Genomic DNA, 12,935 nt, shown 5'->3' on the forward strand with positions numbered 1-12,935 from the left:
AAGCTCCGCCCACCTCATCAAACATTCGGCCCCGCCCCTCGGTCCACCATGGCAATCCCGGGCGCGGCTTCCTATTGGCCGGCAGCGGGGAGACCCCGCCCCTCCCCACCCGGCCCGTTCTGCCCGGCAACGCGCCCGCTGCGCCCGTTCCGATTCGCTGCGCGGCGGCCAATGAGAAAGCGCGGCCGCGCGCATGCGCGCTGCTGCCCGCCCGCCCGTTGCCGTGGCGACGCGCGGCCCGGCGGGGGCGGGGCGCATGTAAATGTATGCAAATGAGCGGGGGGCGGGGCCTGCTGGGCAGACATGAGCTCCGGGGTGACGGGACAGGCCGGTGAGGTGGAAATTGATGCAAATGAAGGGGGCGGGGCCTGACGGGAGGGGGTGGGGCCTAAAGGGGGGTGGCAACAGGAAAACTGGGCCCCGCCCTTCGCCCCGCCCCCTTTGGGGCCCGCCCCTTAGGCCCCGCCCCTTTGCGCCCCACCCCTTCAGGCCCCGCCCCTCACGCCCCGCCCCTTTAAGCCCCGCCCCCTTCAGGCCTCTCCCCTTTAGGACCCGCCCCTCAGCCCCCGCCCCTTTAAGCCCCGCCCCCCCACGCCCCGCCCCTTTAGACCCCGCCTCTCAGACCCCACCCCTTTAAGCCCCGCCCCCTTCAGGCCCCGCCCCTTTAAGCCCCGCCCCCTTCAGGCCTCTCCCCTTTGCGCCCCGCCCCCTTTAAGCCCCGCCCCCTTTAAGCCCCGCCCCCTTCAGCCCCCGCCCCTCACGCCCCCAGGCCCCGCCCCTCACGCCCCCAGGCCCCGCCCCTCACGCCCCACCCCTTTAAGCCCCGCCCCCTTCAGCCCCCGCCCCTCACGCCCCTCAGGCCCCGCCCCTCACGCCCCACCCCTTTAAGCCCCGCCCCCTTCAGCCCCCGCCCCTCACGCCCCTCAGGCCCCGCCCCCTTTAAGCCCCGCCCCCTTTGCGCCCCGCCCTCAGGCCACCTCCCCCCCCCCACCCCGGCCGGTGCCGCCGCCGCCGCCGCCACTGCCGCTGCGGGTCCCCGCTCCGGGGGGGTCCCCGTTCTGCGGGTCCCCGCTCCGGGGGTTCCCGCTTTGGGGGTCCCCGCTCCGGGGGGTCCCGCTCCGGGGGGGTCCCCGTTCTGCGGGTCCCCGCTCCGGGGGTTCCCGCTTTGGGGGTCCCCGCTCCGGGGGTCCCCGCTCCGGGGGTTCCGGCTGGCGGGGTCCCCGCCCCCAGCGCTGCCGCCGCCCCCAGGCCCGCTGCCGCCGCTGCCGCCGGTGCCGCCGCTGCCGCCGGTGCCGCCGGTGCTGCCGCCGCTGGCCGCCGGGCTCCTGTTCTTCCCGGGGCTGTTCCTGCTCGGCCGCTCCGTCCTGCGCCGGATGCGCTGCCCGGAGCCGCACGCGGAGATCCTGGCGGCCAGGTGGGGAGCGGCACGGGACGGGGACGGGGACACGGAGGGGACGGGGGGACAGGGGGGACAGGGAGGGGATGGGGACAGGGAGGGGGACATGAGGGACATGGGGACAGGGAGGGGGACAGGGGGACAGGGAGGGGATGGGGGGACATGGGGACATGGGGACACGGAGGGGATGGGGACATGGGGACAGGGAGGGGATGGGGACACTGGGGACACCGCGGGGACATGGGGACGGGGAGGGGGACAGGGAGGGGATGGGGACATTGGGACAGGGGACAGGGGGACAGAGAGGGGGACATGGGGACATGGGGACAGGGAGGGGACATGGGGGACAGGGAGGGGATGGGGGACAGGGATGAGGACATGGGGACAGGGGACAGGGGGACAGAGAGGGGATGGGGACATGGGGACATGGGGGACAGGGATGGGAGAGGGGGACACGGAGGAGACAGGGGGACAGGGGGACATGGGGACATGGGGACAGGGAGGGGATGGGGACACTGGGGACACCGTGGGGACATGGGGACAGGGAGGGGGACAGGGGGACAGGGAGGGGATGGGGACATGGGGACAGGGAGGGGGACAGGGAGGGGATGGGGACATGGGGACACGGGGACAGGGAGGGGACATGGGGACACCATGGGGACATGGGGACAGGGAGGGGACGGGACAAGGACACTGCAGGGCCAGGGGTGGGGATGGGGACAGAGGGGATGGGGACACCGTGGGGCCATGGGGACAGGGAAGGGATGGGGACATGGGGACACCGTGGGGACATGGGGACAGGGATGGGGACATGGGCACATGGGGACAGGGATGCGGACATGGGGCCAGGGAGAGGACATGGGGACACCGTGGGGACATGGGGACAGGGCCATGGGGACGGGGGTGCAGACATGGGGGCAGGGAGGGGATGGGGACGTGGGGACAGGGATGGGGACACTGTGGGGACATGGGGACAGGGAGGGGACGGGACAAGGACACTGCAGGGCCAGGGGTGGGGATGGGGACAGAGGGGATGGGGACACCGTGGGTACATGGGGACAGGGAAGGGATGGGGACATGGGGCCATGGGGACAGGGATGCGGACATGGGGACACCGTGGGGCCATGGGGACAGGGAGAGGACATGGGGACACCATGGGGACATGGGGACAGGGCCATGGGGATGGGGATGCAGGCATGGGGGCAGGGAGGGGATGGGGACATGGGGACAGGGAAGGGATGGGGACATGGGGCCATGGGGACAGGGATGCGGACATGGGGACACCGTGGGGACATGGGGACAGGGCCATGGGGACGGCGGTGCAGACATGGGGGCAGGGAGGGGATGGGGACATGGGGACATGGGGACAGGGATGGGGACATGGGGACATGGGGACAGGGATGCGGACATGGGGACACCGTGGGGACATGGGGACAGGGCCATGGCGATGGGGATGCAGGCATGGGGGCAGGGAGGGGATGGGGACATGGGGACATGGGGACAGGGATGGGGACACCGTGGGGACATGGGGACAGCGAGGGGACGGGACAAGGACACTGCAGGGCCAGGGATGGGGATGGGGACAGAGGGGACAGAGACAGAGGGGACGGGGACACAGGGGCTGGGGCCAGGGGCGGGGACACTGTGGGGACACTGTGGGGACACTGTGGGGACAGGGATGGAGGGGACGGGGGGGACAGGGAGGGGACGGGGACAGCGCGAGGACACCAGGGCTGATCCTGGGGACAAGGACACCCCGGGGACGGGGATCAATCAGCACCGCATGGGGACGGGGACACCGGGGCAGCTCAGGGACAGCGTCCCCATGTCCCCGTGTCCCGTGTCCCCCTGTCCCCATATCCCCCTGTCCCTGTGTCCCCATGTCCCGTGTCCCCCTGTCCCCATATCCCCGTGTCCCCGTGTCCCCATGTCCCCGTGTCCCGTGTCCCATGTCCCAATGTCCCGTGTCCCCATGTCCCATGTCCCGTGTCCCATGTCCCCCTGTCCCCATATCCCTGTGTCCCGTGTCCCATGTCCCAATGTCCCGTGTCCCGTGTCCCATGTCCCGTGTTCCCATGTCCCATGTCCCATGTCCCATGTCCCCACGTCCCCACGTCCCCATGTCCCACGTCCCCATGTCCCCATGTCCCCATGTCCCGTGTCCCCATGTCCCATGTCCCGTGTCCCGCGTCCCCGCGTCCCCACGTCCCCATGTCCCACGTCCCGTGTCCCATGTCCCACGTCCCGTGTCCCATGTCCCATGTCCCATGTCCCGTGTCCCCACGTCCCGTGTCCCATGTCCCATGTCCCCATGTCCCATGTCGCGTGTCGCGTGTCCCATGTCCCGTGTCCCGCGTCCCCATGTCCCACGTCCCCATGTCCCACGTCCCCATGTCCCATGTCCCCATGTCCCACGTCCCGTGTCCCATGTCCCATGTCCCCATGTCCCCATGTCCCGTGTCCCCATGTCCCACGTCCCCATGTCCCATGTCCCACGTCCCCACGTCCCCATGTCCCATGTCCCCATGTCCCACGTCCCCATGTCCCATGTCCCACGTCCCCATGTCCCCACGTCCCCATGTCCCACGTCCCCGTGTCCCATGTCCCATGTCCCGTGTCCCCACGTCCCACGTCCCCATGTCCCCATGTCCCATGTCCCCATGTCCCCACGTCCCACGTCCCCATGTCCCCATGTCCCATGTCCCCATGTCCCCACGTCCCACGTCCCCACGTCCCCATGTCCCATGTCCCATGTCCCGTGTCCCCACGTCCCACGTCCCCACGTCCCCGTGTCCCATGTCCCATGTCCCGTGTCCCCATGTCCCACGTCCCCATGTCCCCATGTCCCATGTCCCCATGTCCCATGTCCCACGTCCCCACGTCCCCATGTCCCATGTCCCCATGTCCCCACGTCCCACGTCCCCATGTCCCACGTCCCCATGTCCCACGTCCCCGTGTCCCATGTCCCATGTCCCATGTCCCCATGTCCCATGTCCCCATGTCCCATGTCGCGTGTCGCGTGTCCCATGTCCCGTGTCCCGCGTCCCCATGTCCCACGTCCCCATGTCCCATGTCCCCATGTCCCACGTCCCGTGTCCCACGTCCCCATGTCCCGTGTCCCATGTCCCCATGTCCTGTGTCCCATGTCCCATGTCCCCACGTCCCCACGTCCCCACGTCCCCATGTCCCATGTCCCCATGTCCCACGTCCCGTGTCCCATGTCCCATGTCCCCATGTCCCCATGTCCCATGTCCCCATGTCCCACGTCCCCACATCCCGTGTCCCACGTCCCCACGTCCCGTGTCCCCATGTCCCACGTCCCCACGTCCCCATGTCCCCATGTCCCACGTCCCCATGTCCCGTGTCCCCATGTCCCACGTCCCCATGTCCCACGTCCCGTGTCCCACGTCCCCATGTCCCGTGTCCCCATGTCCTGTGTCCCCACGTCCCCACGTCCCCACGTCCCGTGTCCCCATGTCCCCATGTCCCACGTCCCATGTCCCCACGTCCCCACGTCCCCACGTCCCATGTCCCCTGTCCCGCGTCCCCAGGCTGGTGTCCTCGGTGCAGGCCGTCATGGCGTCCACGGCCGGGTACATCATCGCGTCCTCGTGTCACCATGTCATCGATGACCAGTGAGTCCCAGCACCCCGGGGTGACACTGGGGGACATTGGCTGACACCCCCGGGGTCCCCAGTTCAGCACTGGACAGCGCCCGGACGCCTGGCTCCCTTGGGGGGATGGCCCGGACGCCTGGGTCCCTTGGAGGTGGGGGGTAGGGGCTGACCCGGACGCCTGGGTCCCTTGACAGGGGTGACCTGGACGCCTGTGTCCCTTGGAGGGGGGGGGGGCTGACCCGGACGCCTGGGTCCCTTGGCGGGGGGGAGGGGATTAAGCAGCAGCAGCTGCGCGGGGGCTCAGCCGAGATTAACCCGGACGCCTGGGTCCCCTGTCGGGGGGAGGGGCGGCTCGGACGCCTGGGTCACTTAATCCGGATGCCTGGGTCCCCTGGGCGGGGGAGGGGGAGAATGGACGCCTGGGTTCCCCAAATTGGGTCCCCCAAGTTTACCCGGACGCCTGGGTCCCCCAAATTTGGCTCCCCGGATGCCTGGGTCCCCCAAATTGGGTCTTCCCGGATGCCTGGGTCCCCCAAATTTGGCTCCCCGGACACCTGGGTCCCCCAAATTGGGTCTCCCCGGACGCCTGGGTCCCCCAAATTGGGTCCCCCAAGTTTACCCGGATGCCTGGGTCTCCCAAATTTGGCTCCCCGGACACCTGGGTCCCCCAAATTGGGTCTTCCCGGACGCCTGGGTTCCCCAAATTGGGTACCCCACGTTTACCCGGATGCCTGGGTCCCCCAAATTGGGTCTTGCCGGACACCTGGGTTCCCCAAATTGGGTCTTCCCGGACACCTGGGTCCCCCAAATTGGGTCCCCCAAGTTCACCCGGATGCCTGGGTCCCCCAAATTGGGTCTTCCCGGACACCTGGGTTCCCCAAATTGGGTACCCCACGTTTACCCGGATGCCTGGGTCCCCCAAATTGGGTCTTGCCGGACACCTGGGTCCCCCAAATTGGGTCTTCCCGGACGCCTGGGTCCCCCAAATTTGGCTCCCCGGACGCCTGGGTCCCCCAAACTGGGTCTTCCCGGACGCCTGGGTCCTCCAAATTTGGCTCCCCGGACGCCTGGGTCCCCCAAATTGGGTCTTCCCGGACACCTGGGTTCCCCAAATTGGGTCTTCCCGGACACCTGGGTCCCCCAAATTTGGCTCCCCGGACGCCTGGGTCCCCCAAATTGGATCCTCCCGGGCGCCGGGGTCCCTGTCCCGCCCCGGACGCCTGGGTCCCTGTCCCCGTGTCCCGCCCCCGCAGGCACTGGCTGGCCGCCGCGTACCCGCCGTTCGCCGTCCCCTACTTCGTCTACGACGTCTACGCCATGTTCCTGTGTCACCGGCACCGCGGGCGCGTCAAGGGCCACGAGGCGGCTCCTCCAGCGCCGCTGCGCGCCGCCGCCGCCGCCTTCCTGCGCCGCGAGCTGCTGATGGTGCTGCACCACGGCGCCATGGTGCTCGTCTGCTTCCCCGTGGCCACCGTGAGCGAGGGGACACCTGGGGACACCTTGGGGACACCTTGGGGACACCTTGGGGACACCTGGGGACAAGGACACGGGGCTGGGGACACCTGGGGACACCCGGGGACGTGTTTATGGAGCCACCACGTGCCATGGGGCTCGTCTGCGTCCCCGTGGCCACCGTGAGCAGGGGGACACTTGGGGACACCTGGGGACACCTGGGGACACCTGGGGACAAGGGCATGGGGCTGGGGACACCTGGGGACACCCGGGGACGTGTTTATGGAGCCACCACGTGCCATGGGGCTCGTCTGCTTCCCCGTGGCCACCGTGAGCAGGGGGACACTTGGGGACACCTTGGGGACACCTTGGGGACACCTTGGGGACACCTGGGGACAAGGACACGGGGCTGGGGACACCTGGGGACGTGTTTATGGAGCCACCACGTGCCGTGGGGCTCGTCTGCGTCCCCGTGGCCACCGTGAGCAGGGGGACACTTGGGGACAGCTTGGGGACACCTGGGGACAACTGGGGACACCTGGGGACAAGGGCATGGGGCTGGGGACACCTGGGGACGTGTTTATGGAGCCACCACGTGCCATGGGGCTTGTCTGCGTCCCCATGGCCACCGTGAGCAGGGGGACACTTGGGGACACCTTGGGGACACCTGGGGACACCTGGGGACAAGGACACGGGGCTGGGGACAAGGACATGGGGCTGGGGATGCTCTGGGGACAAGGGGAAGCGTTGGGGACAGGGACGTGTTTATGGAGCCACCACGTGCCGTGGGGCTCGTCTGCTTCCCCGTGGCCACCGTGAGCGAGGGGACACCTGGGGACACCTTGGGGACACCTTGGGGACAGGGACATGGGGCTGGGGATGCCTTGGGGACGTGGGGAAGTGCTGTGCCCCTCACGTCTCTTCATGTCCCCCCGTGTCCCCCTGTCCCTATATCCCCTTGTCCCCATATCCCCCTGTCCCCCTGTCCCCATATCCCCTTGTCCCCCTGTCCCCATATCCCCCTGTCCCCATATCCCCTTGTCCCCCTGTCCCCCTGTCCCCATATCCCCCTGTCCCCCTGTCCCCATATCTCCTTGTCCCCCTGTCCCCTTGTCCCCCTGTCCCCATATCCCCTTGTCCCCCTGTCCCCATATCCCCCTGTCCCCATATCCCCTTGTCCCCCTGTCCCCATATCTCCTTGTCCCCCTGTCCCCTTGTCCCCCTGTCCCCATATCCCCTTGTCCCCCTGTCCCCATATCCCCCTGTCCCCATATCCCCTTGTCCCCCTGTCCCCTTGTCCACCTGTCCCCATATCCCCCTGTCCCCATATCCCCTTGTCCCCCTGTCCCCTTGTCCCCCTGTCCCCATATCCCCTTGTCCCCCTGTCCCCTTGTCCCCATATCCCCTTGTCCCCCTGTCCCCATGTCCCCTTGTCCCCCTGTCCCCCTGTCCCCATATCCCCTTGTCCCCTTGTCCTCATATCCCCCTGTCCCCATATCGCCCTGTCCCCTTGTCCCCCTGTCCCCATATCCCCTTGTCCCCATATCCCCATGTCCCCCTGTCCCCTTGTCCCCTTGTCCCCATATCCCCTTGTCCCCCTGTCCCCATATCCCCCTGTCCCCATATCCCCTTGTCCCCCTGTCCCCATATCCCCTTGTCCCCCTGTCCCCTTGTCCCCATATCCCCTTGTCCCCCTGTCCCCATATCCCCTTGTCCCCCTGTCCCCTTGTCCCCATATCCCCTTGTCCCCCTGTCCCCATATCCCCTTGTCCCCCTGTCCCCTTGTCCCCATATCCCCTTGTCCCCCTGTCCCCATATCCCCTTGTCCCCCTGTCCCCCTGTCCCCATATCCCCTTGTCCCCTTGTCCCCTTGTCCCCATATCCCCTTGTCCCCATATCCCCATGTCCCCCTGTCCCCTTGTCCCCTTGTCCCCCTGTCCCCATATCCCCCTGTCCCCATATCCCCTTGTCCCCTTGTCCCCTTGTCCCCCTGTCCCCATATCCCCCCGTCCCCCTGTCCCCTTGTCCCCCTGTCCCCCTGTCCCCTTGTCCCCCTGTCCCCCTGTCCCCATGTCCCCTTGTCCCCCTGTCCCCATATCCCCCTGTCCCCATATCCCCATGTCCCCCTGTCCCCATATCCCCGTGTCCCCGTGTCCCCCTGTCCCCTTGTCCCCTGTCTTTGTCCCATGTCCCCCCGTCACTGTCGGTGTCACCGTCGTGTCCCCAGCTGTGGCGCCAGGGCAAGGGCGATTTCTTCCTGGGGTGTCTCCTGCTGGCCGAGCTCAGCACCCCCTTCGTCTGCCTGGGCAAGGTCCTCATCCTGGTGAGACAGACGTGTCCCCAGCCCCCCGGTCCCCAGCCCGTCCCCCCCGGGGTTTGGGGGTGACCCCCATCCTCATTTTGGGGTGACCCCCCATCCTCATTTTGGGGTGACCCCCATTGTGTCCCCGTTGGGTCTGCAGCACCCGCCGCGCACAAGAAATCCTGGGTGCCCCCCGGTCCCTCAGCCCCCATGTCCCCATAGGACCCCCCATCCTCATTTTGGGGTGACCCCCCATCCTCATTTTGGGGTGACCCCCATTGTGTCCCCATTGGGTCTGCAGCACCCGCCGCGCACAAGAACATCCCGGGTGTCCCCAACCCCCTGGACCCCCCATGTCCCCATAGGACCCCCATCGTCATTTTGGGGTGACCCCCCATCCTCATTTTGGGGTGACCCCCCATTGTGTCCCCGTTGGGTCTGCAGCACCCGCCCCACACAAGAACATCCCGGGTGTCCCCCGGTCCCTCAGCCCCCATGTCCCCATAGGACCCCCCATCGTCATTTTGGGGTGACCCCCATCCTCATTTTGGGGTGACCCCCCATCCTCATTTTGGGGTGACCCCCATTGTGTCCCCGTTGGGTCTGCAGCACCCACCCCACACAAGAACATCCCGGGTGTCCCCAACCCCCTGGACCCCCCATGTCCCCATAGGACCCCCCATCCTCATTTTGGGGTGACCCCCCCATCCTCATTTTTGGGTGACCCCCCATTGTGTCCCCGTTGGGTCCGCAGCACCCGCCCCACACAAGAACATCCCGGGTGTCCCCGGGTCCCTGGACCCCCCATGTCCCCATAGGACCCCCATCCTCATTTTGGGGTGACCCCCATCCTCATTTTGGGGTGACCCCCCCATCCTCATTTTGGGGTGACCCCCCATTGTGTCCCCATTGGGTCTCCAGCACCCGCCGCGCACAAGAAATCCTGGGTGCCCCCCGGTCCCTCAGCCCCCATATCCCCATAGGACCCCCATCGTCATTTTGGGGTGACCCCCATCGTCATTTTGGGGTGACCCCCCATCCTCATTTTGGGGTGACCCCCATTGTGTCCCCGTTGGGTCCGCAGCACCCGCCCCACACAAGAACATCCCGGGTGTCCCCGGGTCCCTGGACCCCCCATGTCCCCATAGGACCCCCCATCGTCATTTTGGGGTGACCCCCATCCTCATTTTGGGGTGACCCCCCATCTTCATTTTGGGGTGACCCCCATTGTGTCCCCGTTGGGTCTCCAGCACCCACCCCACACAAGAACATCCCGGGTGTCCCTGGGTCCCTCAGCCCCCATGTCCCCATAGGACCCCCCATCCTCATTTTGGGGTGACCCCCATTGTGTCCCCGTTGGGTCCACAGCACCCGCCCCACACAAGAACATCCCGGGTGTCCCCAACCCCCTGGACCCCCCATGTCCCCAGCAGAACATCCCGGGTGTCCCCATAGGACCCCCCATCCTCATTTTGGGGTGACCCCCCCATCGTCATTTTGGGGTGACCCCCATTGTGTCCCCGTTGGGTCTGCAGCACCCGCCGCGCACAAGAAATCCTGGGTGCCCCCCGGTCCCTCAGCCCCCGTATCCCCATAGGACCCCCATCGTCATTTTGGGGTGACCCCCCATTCTCATTTTGGGGTGACCCCCCATCCTCATTTTGGGGTGACCCCCATTGTGTCCCCGTTGGGTCCGCAGCACCCGCCCCACACAAGAACATCCCGGGTGTCCCCAACCCCCTGGACCCCCATGTCCCCAACCCCCTGGACCCCCCATGTCCCCAGCAGAACATCCCGGGTGCCCCCATAGGACCCCCCATCCTCATTTTGGGGTGACCCCCCATCCTCATTTTGGGGTGACCCCCCCATCCTCATTTTGGGGTGACCCCCATTGTGTCCCCGTTGGGTCTGCAGCACCCACCCCACACAAGAACATCCCGGGTGTCCCCGGGTCCCTGGACCCCCCATGTCCCCAACCCCCTGGACCCCCATGTCCCCAACCCCCTGGACCCCCATGTCCCCAACCCCCTAGACCCCCATGTCCCCAACCCCCTGGACCCCCCATGTCCCCAACCCCCTGGACCCCCATGTCCCCAACCCCCTGGACCCCTGTCCCCCCTCGCGCGCCCCGTTCTTGGGGTGACCCCCGTGTCCCCCCCCCGGTTTGGGGCCGCCAGCTGGAGCTGCAGCACACGCTGCTGCACAAGCTGAACGCGCTGCTGCTGCTGGTGACGTTCCTGCTGTTCCGGGTGCTGCTGTTCCCGTTCCTGTACTGGGCGTACGGGCGGGCGCGGGGGGTCCCGCTGCTGGGGGTCCCGGGGGCGCTGCCCCCCCGCGTGAACGCGGCGGCCGCGGCGCTGCTGGCCCCGCAGCTCTACTGGTTCCTGCTCATCTGCCGCGGGGCCTGGCGGCTGCTGCGCCCCCCGGGACCCCCGGACCCGACACCGGGACCCCCGGACCCGACACGTGACACCCTGAGCCCCCCCGGGACCCCCAAACCGACCATGGGACCCCTGAACCCAACACGTGACACCCTGAGCCCCCCGGGACCCCAAAACTAACACATGGACCCCTGAGCCCCCCGGCACCCGGACCCCCACCCTGAGCCCCCCCTGGGACCCCCGAACTGACCACGGGACCCCCAAACCCGACACGTGACACCCTGAGCCCCCCCGGCCCCCCAAACTGACCACTGGACCCCCAAACCTGACACCGGGACCCCCGAACCCGACACATGACACCCTGAGCCCCCCCGGGACCCCAAAACTAACACATGGACCCCTGAGCCCCCCAGCACCCGGACCCCCACCCTGAGCCCCCCGGGACCCCCAAACCGACCACAGGACCCCCAAACCCGACACCGGGACCCCCAAACCCGACACGTGACACCCTGAGCCCCCCTGGGACCCCCAAACTGACACTGGGACCCCCAAACCCGACACATGACACCCTGAGCCCCCCGGCACCCGGACCCCCACCCTGAGCCCCCCAGGACCCCCAAACCCACCCCGGGACCCCCGAACCCAACACTGGGACCCCCAAACCCGACACATGACACCCTGAGCCCCCCGGCACCTGGCCCCCCACCCTGAGCCCCCCCGGGATCCCCAAACCGACCATGGGACCCCCAAACCCAACACTGGGACCCCCGGACCCGACACGTGACACCCTGAGCCCCCCTGGGACCCCCAAACTGACCACGGGACCCCCGAACCCGACACGTGACGCCCTGAGCCCCCCGGCACCCGGACCCCCACCCTGAGCCCCCCCCTGGACCCCCAAACCGACCATGGGACCCCCAAACCCAACACTGGGACCCCCGGACGCGACACGTGACACCCTGAGCCCCCCTGGGACCCCAAAACTAACACATGGACCCCTGAGCCCCCCGGCACCCGGACCCCCACCCTGAGCCCCCCCGGGACCCCCAAACCGACCACGGGACCCCCGAACCCGACACGTGATGCCCTGAGCCCCCCCGGGACCCCCAAACTGACCACGGGACCCCCAAACCCAACACATGATACCCTGAGCCCCCCGGGACCCCCGAACTGGCCACGGGACCCCCAAACCCGACACTGGGACCCCCAAACCCGACACATGACACCCTGAGCCCCCCAGCACCCGGACCCCCACCCTGAGCCCCCCGGGACCCCCAAACCCACCCCGGGACCCCCAAACCCAACACATGACACCCTGAGCCCCCCAGCACCCGGACCCCCACCCTGAGCCCCCCCGGGACCCCAAAACCCACCCGAGCTCCCCAAACCTGGGGAGACCCCAGAGCCCCAAGGAGATGGGGGGACCCCAAAACCCCCCAGACACCCCGTGAGTCAGGGGGTCCCAGTTTGGGGGTCACTGTCCCAGTTCGGGGGTCACTGTCCCAGTTCGGGGTCACTGGACCCACATTAAAGGACTTTGGGAGACGGCGGCTGCTCCTTTGGGGGAAACCAGTTCAGACTGGGAACAGACCAGTTCAAACTGGGAACAGACCAGTTCAGACTGGGAACAGACCAGTTCAGGCTGGGAACAGACCAGTTCACACTGGGAACAGACCAGTTCAGACTGGGAACAGACCAGTTCACACTGGGAACAGACCAGTTCAGGCTGGGAACAGACCAGTTCAGGCTGGGAACAACCCAGTTCAGACTGGGAACAGACCAGTTCA

General features: G+C 67.9%; 1 protein-coding gene across 1 annotated transcript; it reads left to right on the top strand.

Moving 5' to 3' along the window:
* The first annotated feature begins 1,024 nt into the window (after positions 1–1,024).
* On the top strand, positions 1,025–12,693 carry TLCD3B (TLC domain containing 3B). The gene is made up of 5 exons (XM_065658090.1): positions 1,025–1,414; positions 4,948–5,031; positions 6,267–6,486; positions 8,693–8,788; positions 10,945–12,693. Exons 1-5 carry the CDS (start codon positions 1,374–1,376, stop codon positions 11,326–11,328), a joined length of 825 nt encoding a protein of 274 aa, XP_065514162.1. The 5' UTR covers positions 1,025–1,373; the 3' UTR covers positions 11,329–12,693.
* Positions 12,694–12,935: the final 242 nt, after the last annotated feature.

Source organism: Caloenas nicobarica, unplaced genomic scaffold (genome assembly GCF_036013445.1).
Source record: "Caloenas nicobarica isolate bCalNic1 unplaced genomic scaffold, bCalNic1.hap1 Scaffold_519, whole genome shotgun sequence".
In the NCBI taxonomy this organism is placed as follows: Eukaryota; Metazoa; Chordata; class Aves; order Columbiformes; family Columbidae; genus Caloenas; species Caloenas nicobarica.